Raw genomic sequence first — 16,384 nt, forward strand, 5'->3', positions numbered from 1 at the left:
AGGTCCTTGCGGCTGGTAATCTAAACGAGGAAAGAGAGTTGAGAGCCACGTTTCTCATAAAGATGTCAACATCAGTAGTGTTTCATAAAAATCACTTTTAAGATATTTAATAAGCAATTGTATTTTGTCATATGTATCTTATACACAAATAAATAGGCAGTATTCTTTTTCTAGTATGTCACTGGAAAATTTGAAGAGTTCGTAAGTTCACACATGCTTAATGAGATCAGTAACAAAATCTGCCAACATTCCCCCAGCAGGTAGATGGACCCAGATACACCAAGGTACCTAAGTCATACAGGTGATAACTGACAATGAGATCAAGTCTAACAGAAAAACACACGTGGTCCACGTGATTCCTGCTCACAGAAGCCTCCTTAAGGTGATTTTGAGAAGGGTGGTAGGAGAAAGAGACAGATTTGCCTCCACTGGTGCTGACACGCTGCCTGACCTGACATGCCAGGCACCTCCTAGTGGGACTCACACTGTTCCCGCCTTTCTGCGCTCTCCCTAGTGCTGCAGGAAGCTGGAAACTTTGCAATGCCCTCCAGACTCCCTGGTCAGCTACATCCCGGCTTCATCCTGACAACAAGGGGCACATCCCCGGAGGAGGCCGTCTGCTCCTGTCTCAGCTGGTCTCTATACAGCAGGTGTTGGGGGTGCGGGCGCCAAGGGCTCCAGGAGCGCTGGCACAGGGTGGTAGAGCTATAGGGACGGTTCCCAAGCAGCAGTGCGAGCCAGTCCCGGGTCCGCCCCGGGTGCTGCGTTGCTAGTCTTACAGCAGCGGTGGCCGCAGCAACCTGTACCAACGGACTTCCGAATCCAGAACCTTCTGCTCCTCCAGCCTCAGGAACAGCAGCACTTCCTGGAGTTACTGAGCTCTGGGTAAAGCCACCAGCTCCCTCTCAGTCCTCTGGCCCTTTCCAATACTCTTGTACCAAGTTTCTGCAATAAATTCTCTTCTTTTTAAATACAGATCAGTTTCTAGTTTCCCTTCTGGTCCTAGAATAGTACTAGATGTTTTCGTATCATGAATAACCCAAGAGCTGATAGGACTAAGATGATTCACAAGTTCATTCCCATTAAGCAAAGACTTTACTGACGGCAAAACTATCTATGTATCCATATATTCCCATCATCAAATAGAGGGTCTCACAGTAAGTCCTCAATAAAGACCTGATGATCCAACAAGTGAGAACAAGCCACTTTTGCAAAGCTCTTCCTGAAGGAGGGAAAGAGGATGGAGCCCTTGAGCACAGTCCCTGATGCAAACACATACGTTCCCGCTCAGCAGGGCTCAGTTCAGAACTGTGGAACCAGCACCAGTGACCACAGCTGGTGAAGCAGCAACATGGAAGACTCCCTGCCTTTGCTGAGATGTCACAAGACTGGATGGAATACGACAAGAAGAAAAAGCAGCTCTTTATTTAAGGTGATCCAAGGAAATACGGCTGTACAAGAAGAAAAATGGTACTATGAATTATACAAAAGGGAACTCCAAGTTTGAAAACTCACCATGAACTGCCTCTCTTAAAAATCGAGCATTCATCAGTGACTCTCAAAATGGCTTAAAGACTTAAATGTAAGACATGATACCATAAAATTAGAAAACAGCATAGGTAAAACCTTCTCCAACATAAATGGTACAATGATTTTTCTTAGGTCAGCCTCCCAAGACAACAGAAATAAAATAAACAAATGGGACCTAATCAAACTTACAAGCTTTTGTACGGCAAAGGAAGTCATAAAAGAAAAACAACCTACGGAATGGGTGAAAATAGTTGCAAATGATGCAACAAGGGCTTAATCTCCAAAATATACAAATAGCTCATACAGCTCAACAGAAAAACAACCCAAACACTGAGCAGAAGACCTTAATAGACATTTCTCCAAAGAAGACATACAGATAGCCAATAGGCACAGGAAAAGATGTTCAACATCGCTAATTATTACAGAAATGAGAATCTAAAACTACAATGAGGCACCACCTCACACTGGTCAAAATGGCCATCATTAAAAAGTCTACAAATAACAAATGCTGGAGAGGGTATGGAGAACAGGGAACTCTCTTACCCTGTAGGTAAGTGTAAGTTGATGTGGTCACTATGGAAAATAGGATAGAGGTTCTTCAGAAAACTAAAACTAGAATTACCATATGATCCAACAATCCCACTCAGACAAAACTGTAATTCAAAAGAGACAGGCACCCCTGTATTCACAGCACTATTCACAGCAGCCAAGACATGGAAACTAAAATGTCTAACAGATGAATGGATAAAAACGATGTCTCACACACACACACACACACACACACACACACACACACAATGCAGTACTACTCAGTCATTAAAAACAAAATGAAATAATGCCACTTGCAGCAACATGGATGCCACTAGAGATTATCACATTAAGTGAAGTTGTCAGAAAGAAAGACGACCATGCGATAGCGCTTGTTATGTGGAATCTAAAATACGGTACAAGTGAATCTGTCTACAAAACAGAAACAGACTCACAGGAAAGAGACTTGCGGTTACCAAGGGGGAGAAAGAGGGATGGAGTGGGAGCTTAGAGTTATAGATGTAGGTGTTAGTCACTCACTCATGTCCGACTCTTTGCGACCCCACGGACTGCAGCCCACCAGGCTCCACTGTCCATGGAATTCTCCAAGCAAGAATACTGGAGTGGGCTGCCATTTCCTTCTCCTTATAGATGCAAGCTATTGCATTTAGAATGGATAAACTACAAGGTCCTGCTGAAGAGCACAGGAACCATATCCAATCTCCTGGGATAAACCATAGTGGAAAAGAATATTTGAGAAGAATGTCTATATAACTGAGTCACTTTGCTATACAGCAGAAATGAGCACAACACTGTGTAAATCATCAGTTAAAAAAATAAAAGTAAAAAATGTTAATTATAAAAAAGATGTTGAAAGGCTATAAGACTAATAATATGACTTCCTTTAATATACAATATAGTAATTTTAAAAATAGTTTAAAAATAAGGAAAACTAAAATAGGAGTCAGGGACTTGCCCAAGGGCATACCTGCAAATCAAGACACCTGCAGAAGTGCGTCAGAAACAGGCCAGACCTGTGCTGGGCTCAGATGAACAGGTCATGGTGGCCTCTCTGGGCAGCAGTGCCAAGGCCTCTTCCAAGGAGGAGCCAGACCACCAATAACATCCTGAGCACAGCTTCATACCAAACATATGTAAGCACTTTTTAAGAAAACAGTTATGGAACTAATTATCTCTAATTACCCAAACTTTCCAGGAGTAAGCAACAAAGTGGAAAACAGACAACTGGATTCTAATAGTGCAAAGGTCTCATTTTCCACACATACATCACTGGAGTCCACACTCCTGGGTTATCCCTGATAACTGGGGCTTAAGAGGGTGATTTATAGCAATGGTTTTCAAAAACTGACTTGACCCTAAACCACAGTGAGGAAACAAGAAACACAGTCCATATGTAACCATTTATGTTTTGTACATGTGTGTAAAACTGAAAAATACACATAACATTTGCTACATAATATATCTATTTTATTCTGTTCTGTTCTATATTTCATTATTTTTAAATGTTGGCTGTGATCCATTAACTGGTTTTTAAAAGCCATTGATTGATTCCGACTTGCTGTTTAGAAAATAAGCATGTTGGTTCTTAAGCTAGATCATCAGAAAAGTCTCTTGTAACATCAGAGAAACTATTATGCCTGCAGCTTTTATCAAAGGCAGAAATGAGACAATCTCATGAAGAATGTTTCTGGATCTTTGTGAAGTGCTGCTATGAACAGAACATTACACTGGTCCATGTTAGTCATATAAAGATCAGATCAGTACCAGTGTTGATGCATCTGCTTATTCATTTGTCCCCTGGACCCTGAAAACTGAGTCTCCACGACAGGAAGTGAGGATGGAATGAGAAATGAGATGCAGGTGCCGCCTTCAAATAATTCATCATTTGGGTGGAAAACAGGAAAGTAAATAGGCAATTAAATGATAATGGTCGGTATAATGTGCTTCGTGTATATGAGGAAGCTATCTAACCCAGATTCAGGAGCCAGACTAGCTTAGGGCTTGAGAGTGATACATTGTCCACAAGAAGCAGAAGGATTAGCCAGCTGAGAGAGGCGGAAGGCGGCCGGGGGCGGGGTGGGGAACTGTGCTATGCAGAGCCCAGCAGACGCCGTATGTGAGGGAAGGGTTAAAAGACAGTGCCTCCAAGGAACTGAAAGAGGTTCAGCACAAATTCTCTCAGAATGAGGGTGCAGATAAGCGTGGCTAAGACAACAGAACAGCATCTGCCAAGACAGAGGCAGGCCTGGTGAGCCCCAGTGAGGAAACTGGACTTTATCCCAATGGAAACGAGGGGCTGTACAAGGGCGCGAAAGACTTCCACTCCCTTGGTCCCGCAAAGAAAAACCCAAATAAGATACAAATCACACTAACCTAAGGAACTGCTGAAGAGATGAGTGAGTGGAAGCCTAGATGAGCCAGCTTCCAGGGAAGAGCCTTGCCCAGGCGAGAGGGTCTAGGGGTGGGAAGGCAGGAGGAAAGACAGGTTAGAGACGTAGCCCCAAGGCCAGGTCTTGAGCACGTGGGGGCTGGGGGTTAGGCCAACGAGAGGTGGTTAAAAGTGAGGCCCGATCCAGGTCAGTGTGAGTCTGGTGAAATCTGAGCGATCATCTTCTAGTGTCTTCTCCGAGGCCCCTGTGGACCCCTACTTCCTACTGCTAATGGCCTCAGGTAGATCAACAAAAGATCAGTACTTGCCCAGGCCTGGTTATCACTAGGAAAGGCCACCTCCACAACCATGCTGCAGTCACCACTGACCAGACCAGACCAAAACAGGAACCCCTGGAAGACCACCCTGTAGTCGTAGGCCCGGTTCTAACCTAGGGGACTGCAAAAAAGTCCGAGGGTTCAGAAATCTACAATGCAGTGAATGTTGCCCACCACATAGTGGATACTCAACAAAACCTGCTGAATACGTGTAAATCACTACAGTGATAAGAAGATTTTCCCTAAACACCTAGCAGCAAATACTATAGAAACAACAGAACTAACTGCTTGACTGATTCACCTACACGAATCACATCAAAATCTCTCCCCATAAGAGATTAGGCAGGAGCTTACTTAAAAGCACTGATTCTTAACTATATATAAAACCCATAAATCTCACACAAATATCACATAATTGTTTAAATCTAAACTTCGGTAACTACTCTTTCCCCAAATACAATCAATAAGCACTGGATAATTAAGAAGTCTAATGAATTATTTTCTGAAATGAAAATCTATACCCCCAATTTTTTTTTTCATTCAAACAGATGATCAAAACTAACTGGCTGCCTAGAAGCAATCACTACTACAGGCACATTTCCACCAACTTCCCTGACATTGATATATATATATATATATACACATACATACACACACAATCTATATATTTATATATATACATACATATATATATATATATAAAATTTCTTCAAGGAATAAAATGTTCTTCACTGCGGGTTCTTTTTAATGTTCACGTTCCTATCATAGTAACAGCTCCCCACATTTACAGAGCACTTAGGTATCAGCCTAGAGCCTATGGCACAGACCCACCCCTGCATCCCGGAAACAGAAGTGCAATTTCCAGAAAGCCAAGCTTATAGTTACCCTCCTCCTCCCGTAACGTAGCTGTAGCCACCGGTGCCCAGCCCGTAGCCGTAACGCTCTCCCAGAAACACAGGTTCACGGGCGTCGTAGCAGCTCAGCAGGTGCCGGAGTCTGGAGATGCTAAGATTCCCAAGGGAACAGAAGCAACAGTTCCTTAATTCAACTGTGTCTGCAGAATACGTATTTTACAGCTCTTACACCCCACTGGTTATACTCTGCAATACTCTCTCTCAGTCACAGGGATGAAATTCAGGAGACTTACAGAAGAAAGATTTTTTAAAAAGAAAAACGAAAAAAACTTGATGTACACTGTACATCACTGGAAACAGGAGAGAAACTGAGAAACAAGGGTCTCCTCCCCAGTTTTCACAAGCCCCGACCAGCAGTGGCCGCCTTGTGTGGATGGGCAGGGTGGCCGGGCGAGGAATGAGGGTGGCCAGTGGCCTGCTCCCCACTGAATGACCTCATCAGTGTACCTTTTCAGACCTCCCTGGTATCTGTTACAATATTTGCTGGCTCAAAAAGGAACCTGTGAAGTACAGATGAGTCCTTGGCAGGCAGGTGAAGGCAAGGTGGGAAGGGAATTTGGGCAGCAAAGCTTTCCAGGGGGCCTTCGGATTGTGGCACACCACTGCGTTGTACTTACGGCCTCCTCTAGGGAGGCTTCCCTAACCCGTGGCTTTTTGTATCTGTCTGTTTATACCTCCAGCCCCTATGCCTCCTTGTTGTGTGTCAACAGTGACAGCTTCCACAGGGCTGTGGGAATATCCATGAGCTGCTCAGAAAAATGCATTTATCATTCACTTTGTTCTCAGTTTCATCTCCTTTAACGGTTCCTCGGTTTTTTTAATCTTTCATGACACTGGTATTTTTTAAAAGTAAATGCCCACCCCACTTTTAACAGACTGGTCCTCATCTTGGGTTTGTCTGATGTTCCAATGTAACAAAGGCAAGGTTTTGCATTCTCAGGGGCTGCAGGGATAAAGAAGGCATGCCGTCTGGCCTGTGGCGTCTGCCTGTCCTCCACTGGAATTGTCTGTTTTGATCACACGGTGCTGCCTGGGGTCTCGCCTGGACACTTGCTATTTGGCCTTTGCTGTTTCTCAGAGTCTCCGGCAGACACTTTAACCCTAGCAAGTATCCTGGTCCTCATCAAAACTTATCCCTAGTTTGGCATCCATCAGTTTCTTGCCTGAATCAGTCTCTACTCTGAGAGATGACTTTTCCAGCTCCATCAACCAGTCAGAACTCCTCGCTCCCTGCTAGCTGGAACCTGCCCGCTGTGGACTGAACTGTGTCCCATGCACAATATTCATATGCTGAAGCCTTAACCCCCGACGTGACTTTATTTGGAGATGGGGCTGAGAGAGTCAATTCCTAGGCAGGTTGATAAGTCTGGAGTCCCCAAGGAGGAGAAAGGGGTCTGGGGCTCTTGAAGCGGAGGGCTCTGGAATTCTCAAGGAGGAGCAAAGGACAAACATCTTTTTTCTTTCCTCTATATTCCTTAGTCTCAGTCACATAAAATGTTTCCTTTAAGCCCAGAACTGATGATTACACAACAAACAACTCAGTTTAAACTCTGTACTAAGGACCATATAACAACAGTGTATCCTGCTTGAGGACAGGCTCTCCTTTCTAAAACCTTCTGGCTAATCCTGTTACCTTAAAATGTAAATTAAGGGAGTGGGTCTAGTAAGATGTTTACAACCTTGAGACATTCTTTCGATTTATAGTAATAACTAATTTTAAAAGTATTTAACTCCCTTGCTTAGGCTATGGGGGGGGGCGGTGGCGGCGCTCTCCATCCCCTTTCTGATATCTATGTCAGAAGCTTTCTCTGTCCCCATCTATACTTTAATAAAACTCTGCTGCACGAAAGCTCTTGAGTGATCAAGCCTGGTCCCTGATCCCGAAGTTAAATCATCTTCGGAGATCACGAAATCTGACATGGTTACCCATAAGCTATCAGGGCCTAGAAGGAGATTCAGTGAAGTCACCAGGGTAGGACTTGGGTGCGACAGAACCTGTGGCCACATGAGAGGAGACACCAGCGAACACTCTCCATGGCAGACAAAGAAGAGGTCCCGCGAGCACACCAGACCAGCGGCCACCCTCAAACCAAGAGAAGAGCCTTAGAAACCCCCCTCGCTGGGATCTTGGACTTCCCAGCCTCCAAAATGAGAAATAAATGTCTATTGTTTAACATAAATTATTTTATTATTTGGTATTTTGTTATTGAGCTGGATCTGCCTCATTACTTTTTTATTACAAGCACGAATTCACTGCTTCCGAATTGTCATTGTTCATAATCCATTATCATCCTCAATGACACTGATGCTCTTGTCCCAGATTCCACCAATGGGAACCTCTTCAAGCTTGCTCCTGTGTCCTCTTAACATGCATTTTTCTTTCTTTTTTCCTAAGCACTTCCTAACTCTCTGGCATAAGGAAAAAAAGTTAAAATGTCTTCCTATATCTTCCTTGCCCCAACCTTAAAATCAGCTATTTCTCTGAGAAGGCCTGTTTCCTTTTAGTAGGAAAGTTGCAGTACTACTTCTGTTCATTAGTTGCTCAGTGCTACTGGAGATCTTTGCATCTGGTCTTCTTTGGTGTAAAGAACTAGAAAGATATGTGTGCACACAGATACATACATGAGTAAAAAAAATGAGTCTAATAGAAATTATGAATTCTTGGAGATTTCTCTACTTCCAGTCTTCCAAGCCTATCAGCTTGACCTGGCCCATCCCATGTCCTTCCACAGTGAGAACCGTGGCTCCCAACCAACACTATTAACACTTAGCCATCTACTCAGTCCTACAACCTACTTAACGTGCCTTCAGAGTGGCTTCATGACAAAAACCAGACCGACTGAAATCTCAGGAGTTGTTTGGCATCCCCACTCCTCCACCCCTGCAGGTATGTCTCTAAAACCCATCTTCAGCAGTATTTGCTTTATATTTTCTCTTCAGTGTGATTATGTTTTCATCTGAAATACAGTTGGTTTGTTTCAGCTTTCTCCTCATCCTTATTGATTTTTCCCCTGTCCTTATAGATTCATTTTATTTTTTCAATAGGTAAAATATGAGCACACTTCCCAAAGTCAAAACTAAACAAAGAGATAGAAAAGGGGCCCACATACCCTGACTCCATCTACCCCACGCTCCCACCCACCCCTCTGTGGGAGGTACTTCATGAATTTCCAGTTTATCTGCCCACTTTGTTTCTGAACAGCTAAGACCACGTGGGTATGTTTTATTTCCCCTTCTTTCTTACACACAGGAAAGCAAACAAAATACATTCTTATGCACTTGGCTTTTTCCATGTAGTGGTATCTACTGGAAATCACTTGATACAATTTGTTAATTTTTTTTTTAAGGAACCAAAATTTTGGCTCTTTAGTTTGATCCTCTGCTTTTTTGACCTCTATCTCATTATTTCTGCATGTATCTTTATTATTATTTTCTTCCTTGTTTATCTGGGTTGACTTTGTGATTCTTTTCCTAGCTTGAGTTGGGAATTGAATTTTTTATTTTTATTGCTCCCACTGGCTTGGCAAACCTTACCCATCCCTTTATCATTAGACTTTTTGAGTGACTATGTTTATGTGTCTCTCGTATAAAGCATAGATTTGGGGTGTTTTATGAAGCACTTTGAAAAGTTTATTCTTTTACTAGGTGAGTTAAACCCACTCACATTTAGTGCTATGACTGATGTTTGACTTCAACATTAAAATTATTTTAGTTTTGAATTATTTAGGTTTGAATTATTATACATATTATACTGTATTGTCTACTGTCCATGTTTTAAAAATAACTCATTTAGCAACTGTGTCCTTTGGGAGGGCGTGTTTCAGATGTGAGGGTAAAATCTAGTCCCTGTTTCTACATGCTGGCCAGCAGCAGAAGTACCCATCCTAGTCTCTGACTATGAATACATGTAGAATTTAAAGCCACCTGAGGACAAGAGGACCCCTTACCTTATTAAGGTGTCATCATCCACAATGACCAACCACGGTATTTTGTCGTGGCTGTGATTTAGAAATCTTTCCAAAATGGCAAATGTCTTTCCACAATGCCCTAGGAAAGGTGAGAAGAAAACTTACAATGCATTACTTTCCTTAAAACATTGTGAGTCAAAGTTTAAACACTGGTATGCACTTAAGTCAAGGCTATGGTTTTTCCTGTGGTCATGTATGGATGTGAGAGTTGGACCGTGAAGAAAGCTGAGTGCTGAAGAATTGATGCTTTTGAACTGTGGTGTTGGAGAAGACTCTTGAGAGTCCCTTGGACTGCAAGGAGATCCAACCAGTCCATTCTGAAGGAGATCAGCCCTGGGATTTCTTTGGAGGGAATGATGCTGAAGCTGAAACTCCAGTACTTTGGCCACCTCATGCGAAGAGCTAACTCACTGGAAAAGACCCTGATGCTGGGAGGGATTGGGGGCAGGAGGAAAAGGGGACGACAGAGGATGAGATGGCTGGATGGCACCACCGACTCAATGGATGTGAGTCTGCATGAACTCCGGGAGTTGGTGATGGACAGGGAGGCCTGGCGTGCTGCGATTCATGGGGTCGCAAAGAGCCGGACACGACTGAGCGACTGAACTGAACTGAATTGATGCACTTAAGAATTTGAAATTTTGAAAAGCAGCCTTTTCTAATTTCCATGGACTTAGTGAACCAGGGGGAACGATAAAAATCATGAAATCAGTCATTCATTTCACACATGAGGGACTGAAGACCTAGAGAGGTGAGGGGAATTACACAAAGTCAGGTACAGGAAACGCTGTAGTTCACTCCAGACACATAAGAAATTTGTTAAATCTTGCAGAAATTACAGGAGCCTTGCTTCTTTCCTTAGACTTCCTTATTCTGAAAGAAATATTAGAACCTCAGGCATCACAACCTTAGGGAAACAATGGTACAAGATACAATATTATCCTGTCAATTATTTATTTTGTAAATATTTGCTATTGCGTTTCTAATATGTCAGACATGGTGGCCAGTTCTAGGATGTACACTAAAGATACAGTGCTATCAGAGGCACAGTCCCTTAGAGGCCAACAGATAGCAAACCTTTAATGGAAAATGCTGAGGCCAGGACAGCATTAAATGCTTGGGAAGAGAAAGCAAGTCAATAAATAAGAATAAACCCCTCAATTCAAGAAAGTATTAAGTGACACAGTAGAGAAGAAAGCACTCAATTAACCTTTACTTTTCTTATTCTTGATCACTTTATGTATTTTTAACCATTATAGTATGGTTACCATAATACATTTTAGTACATTATGGTATATATTTTGAAAGCCATCTCAAAATTCCTTTTGGATAAGGTAGAATATAAATATAAGCAATAATAAGGTCAGACTGAAAATAAAACAAATCAAGAATGCATCAATATGTGAGTATTAGAGTCAATTTAGAGTCTAAAAAGCAAGATAAACAAAAAAAGAAAATTCAATTTGAAATCATTTTTCCAAAACAGACAGCAACAGACAGACTTAGTGACATATATACTAATCTTGTCAGAATAATCAAAACTATAGGATGGAGTGTCTGATTCTACTCTGTACTTTATCAATCAAGACATTATGAGTGACAGTATCATAAAATAATCAAGATAAATTACTCTATAGAACAAGATCATCAACTTACTACTCTTTTTTTCATAAAAAGGTTTGGGGGGAACCAGAAAACTAAAGAAAAATGTGGCAGGAACAATGGATAAAGATTAAGATAAATAAAGAGCATCTGAAGGTGAGGTGGCCAAATTTATACTTCCAATTTTTTGAAATAAAATTGTTTTGAACTAGAAAGCCTGCAATCGGAAGAGAAAAGCAGGTGTACTTCAACAATTGACTTATATATTATATATACATATATGAGCTTATATTACATATGTCCCATGTAGAATGTGGTTAAGTGCTACTCAGAAGCACAAACGAAATGCATCCTGGACCGTAACAGACCATAAGCTTCTGGAAGATGGACACCATCAGCTTCATTCCTGTTTCCCTCAGTGTCTAACAGGGGCCAGCACACCACAGTCGGATGATAATACTGGCTGAATAAATGGCTAAAATTAAATGAAGAGACACTTTGCATGGGAATATGGAAAGTTAACTCTGGAAGGGGGGCTTCCCTGGTGGCTCAGATGGTGAAGAATCGTCTGCAATGCAGGAAACCTAGGTTTGACCCCTGAGTCAGGAAGATCCCCTAGAGAAGGGAATGGCAACCCACTCCAGTAATCTTGCCTGGAGAACGCCAGGGACAGAGGAGCCTGGAGGGCTACAGTCCATGGGGTAGCAAAGAGTCGGCCATGAGTGAGTGACTAAGACGCAGGCACCCCATTACGGCCATAGTGAATTATGAAGGCACAAAAAACCTGTCATTAAACTCCACCGTGACTGCCATGTGCATAAGTGTCATGTACGTCAACCACCTACATACGACCAACTGAAAACTTAGAACCTTTGCTAATACTAAGAGCAGTGCTTAAACTGCAAGAATCGGTCCACATCCATGGATAAAGATGCGAGGAGGAAGGAAAGAAACTTACACGAGGGAAAAATTACAGTATTTATAAAACACTTCGTTTTTATCCTAAGCTACTATATTTACAGGATGGACACTCTGAGTAAGAGGATCGGTCGGGACTGAGGACTCACCTCTGTCTGTGTTAGGAATCCCCAGATCCACCGTCGGAATGGAGCTGTCTGCGTAATCACTGTAGTATTCGAGGTGACCTGCCTGCCCTGCCCAAGTCTGCTTCACGATGGGGACTGAAAAAACGAGAGAGGGGACCATCACTGACACAGTCACCCAAGAAGCTGGAACCCCAGCGTGACGGGATGACCTCCCAGAAAGGAAGGGAACCAGCACCTGTTCTTCTCCAGGTGTTCCAAGTTAGAGCTCCCTTCCTACCCTGAGAAACGTCAACAGCACAGGCCCTCCTCACTGCTGGTGATAAACACACTGCTTCCACAGAGAGATACACTGTCTAGTCGGATTAGACTGCTGTGTAGAAGTTAATTTTAACCAATTTTTCTCTTTCCCCAGACTGCTTTATTTGAAATTCACAACTGGAGTTTTAGATGATTTTTAGGGGTGTGGGGATACAGTTACTTCTCAGGGCTGGAATATTGTGTGCAGTTCTTGCGGTTCTAACTGAGATATATACTTGCCTCCCTCACAGTGGAGGGGGGAACCTTTTCAAAGTACACGTCTCCACCCAAAGATGCCAACAGGACCACCCGATCCTATAAAGGAATTTTTTAAAAATCACTACATGTGATAGCTGATAGTATTGTGTTACACTTTTGGAAAGTGTAGAAGACATAAAATTGAAAACCACTGCAGATTCTAAAACAGTATCATGAACAGATAAATTATTTTAATAAACACAAACAGCAGAAAACTTGGCTGATTTTCTGTATTTTAGGGTGAGATGCTCAAAGGTAGCTGTGACTCCACACCCGAAAATCAGCTTGACCACGATTTGATACTAATTCACTTGACCAACTATCTCAGTAATTGCTTTCTTCTATAATTTTTTTTAAAGTTACTACCTGTGCATCTCAATTTTAAAGGGATTCCACTGTTGTTTTAATAGAAAAGATCATCAACATAAAAAACTAGATTTTATACTGGTGATTTAAGAATCTCAACTCTGAGGAACCACATCTTCAGGTCAATATTTTGAACCTTTATTAAATCATTTATATTTTTTCCCCCAACCTAAATAAAAATAGATGATATGCAAAAACTACCCATGCAATGTCAAAGTTAAGTGTCTAGCTATGCTAGTCAGCAAACTGGGAGACAAACTCAGATAGCCCATATACAGAAAATACAAAAGCACGTCATTCCACAGTCCACTATTCACCAGCTCTTAAAAGAGAAAAGACTTACGAATTCTGGACATTTGCTATGGTAACCTCCAAATTACCTATTTTAAGCCACTAAATATTAGTTTATATATTAAAATACAATTTTCTGCAATCATAAAAAAAAGGCAGATATAAACATTTCTCCAAGCCAGAATGGACAAATATCCGTTAATGATAAGGTTGGGGGCAGGAGAGGGTGGAAAGAATTGAAAGGGTAGTGCTGAAACATATACATTACCATATGTAAAACAGATAGTGAATGGGAAGTTGCTGTATGACACACGGAGCCCAACCTGGTGCTCTGTGACAACCTGGAGGGGTGGGATGAGGTGGGAGGTGGGAGGGAGGCTCAGGATGGAGGGGACATGGCTGGTTCATGCCGATGTATGTCAGAAACCAACACAACACTGTAAATTATCCTCCAATTAAAAATAAATAATTTTGAAATAATAATAATAATAGAGAAGGTTGCTAAGGGAGAATAAAAGAAATAAGGAAAAATTCTTATTCTGTCCAAATTCCAGCACAAGAAAACCCACGCTTGGCCCTGTGGTGGCCCTTGGCTTTGCACATATAATAAGCAGGACTTATCCAGACAAGACCAGCTGCCCTGGTGGCTCAATGGTAAAGAATCTGCCTGCAGTGCAGGAGAGCAGGGTTCAATCCCTGGGTCAGGAAGATCCTCTGGAGAAGGGAACGTCTACCCACTCTAGTATTCCTGCCTGGACAATCCCTGGACAGAGGAGCCAGGCGGGCTACAGTCCATACAGCCACAAAGAACCAGACACGACTGAGCGACTGAACAACAGCACACCTAACCTACTTGTTTCCTGGTTTGGTTTGAAACAGGTGAAACGGAAATGTTACCAGAGGTAAGAATTCCTCAGAGCCCAGCGCCCCACACAACCCGAGACACAGTAAGTGCTCAGTGAACAGCTGACTGAAGACTGGGTGCTCCGGGGATTCCAAAAGGCAGAGGCCTCCTTCTGGAACTGGTTTAAAGGAAGGAGTTTTATCTGTCAGTGATTCAGCCTTTGTACAAGACCATGCTAAGTTGCTTCAGTCGTGTGGACCCCATCAGGGTCCTCCATCCATGGACTTCTCCAGGCAAGCATACTGGAGTGGGTTGCCATTTCCTCCTCCAGGGGATCTTCTCAACCCAGGGAAGATCTGTCTCTCTTAAATCTCCCACACTGGCAGGCAAGGTCTTTACCACTAGCACCACCTGGGAAACCAATACCACCATAACCAATCATTTTTAAATGGACCGACCATTTCAACACAGCAACGTGTTCTGAGTCTCAAACCCCGAAAGCATCCAACAGTGAACAATGTTATCAGCTATCCAGTCCTCATCACGGTAATGCCTGTGCAAAGAACTGAAGTCAAGGTGACGTCTCCTACAAGAGCAGACGAAGACTGTTTTAAACCAGAGTTGATGCAAAACTGCTTAAAACTTTAGAAATTTTGGTCTATTTTATCATCACTGTTTGAATACTGAATAACTGAATTCTTTATATTATTTATATTTCATATATTAAGACACTCTATTCCTAAAGATATTAAACTTGGACAAAGTATTTCAATATAGTTAACGTGATCTACTATTTCATTTTCAATACAGAGAAGCATACTTCCTCCCACATAATAAAACAATAGTGAATGTCTCTTTCAAAAATCTTTGCCACAGATAATTTAAAATTAGGATAAAGTAAAAAGAACTGTCCTATTAAAAAAAAAAGCCATCTGCCCAGACGGCATACATCTTCCACCTGGCTGCACCACTGAGAAGCAGGAGATGCAGAGAAGTCCCTTCTACTCCCGACAGGCTGACGTGCAAAACTGTGATTACAAACAAAAGGGAACTGAGCCTTGAGAAAAATCTACCACACAACCAGATGTGCGTGACCATTCTGATTTAAGGAATCCACCGTTTTCCCACTGACAAACGGACCTTCTGTCTCGGTGTGAAAGTCAGTGAGCACATAGGAAAGCCCTGGTTTTTCTTCTCTTAGGAGAGGCTTAGCGACAACACCAAGGCTGTGCTCTGATTCCTGGTTTGGGGATGGGATGTCTGCAAGACTGAAAGGCTACTTGACACAGTAGTGTCAGGGCACTCTGGCCCCCCGTCTTCACCTGCACAGCAGCTGGGAGAGAACTGAACTTTGATCAGGAATTAAGCTACTCTGGGCATTTGTTCTCTACGTCATGTCTCTGCTTCTGCCTTGTGAATGAGATCATCAATACAGTTTTTCTAGATTCTACATATATGAATTAATACCGAATACTTCTTTCTTCCAGACTTACTTCACTCTCCACGACAGTCTCTAGGGTCCAGCCAGTCTCTACAACGACCTAATTTCATTCCTTCTTATGGCTGAATAATAGTCCATGAGGGGGAAGGACTGGGAAATTGGGATCAACACATATGCACTATTGATACTATGCATAAAATAGATACCTACAGAATACCTGCCAAGAGAACGCACTGGTCATAGCAAACACCCTCTTCCAACAACACAAGAGAAGACTCTATACATGGACATCACCAGATGGTCAACACTGAAATAAGATTGATTATATTCTTTGCAGCCAAAGAAGGAGAAGCTCTATACAGTCAGCAAAAACAAGAACAGGACCTGACTGTGGCTCAGATCATGAACTCCCTATTACCAAATTCAGACTCAAATTGAAGAAAGTAGAGAAAACCACTAGATCATTCAGGTATGACCTATATCAAATCCCTTATGATTATACAGTAGAAGTGAGAAAATTATTTAAGGGACTAGATCTGATAGATAAGAGTGCCTGATGAACTATGGATGGA

The 16,384-nt window shown here is 42.3% G+C and overlaps 1 protein-coding gene across 2 annotated transcripts in view; it reads right to left on the bottom strand.

Annotated features, from left to right (window-relative positions):
• Positions 1–16,384, bottom strand: part of B3GLCT (beta 3-glucosyltransferase) — a 112,390-nt gene that overhangs the window by 11,020 nt on the left and 84,986 nt on the right. For both annotated transcript variants that reach the window (XM_027973624.2, XM_042254819.1), the window contains exons 11-13: positions 12,337–12,450; positions 9,647–9,746; positions 5,671–5,790 (exon numbers count right to left, since the gene is read on the bottom strand). In XM_027973624.2, the coding sequence (XP_027829425.1) occupies positions 5,671–5,790; positions 9,647–9,746; positions 12,337–12,450 (334 nt within the window). The remainder of the gene's footprint in view (positions 1–5,670; positions 5,791–9,646; positions 9,747–12,336; positions 12,451–16,384) is intronic.

Source organism: Ovis aries, chromosome 10, assembly GCF_016772045.2.
Source record: "Ovis aries strain OAR_USU_Benz2616 breed Rambouillet chromosome 10, ARS-UI_Ramb_v3.0, whole genome shotgun sequence".
NCBI lineage: Eukaryota > Metazoa > Chordata > Mammalia > Artiodactyla > Bovidae > Ovis > Ovis aries.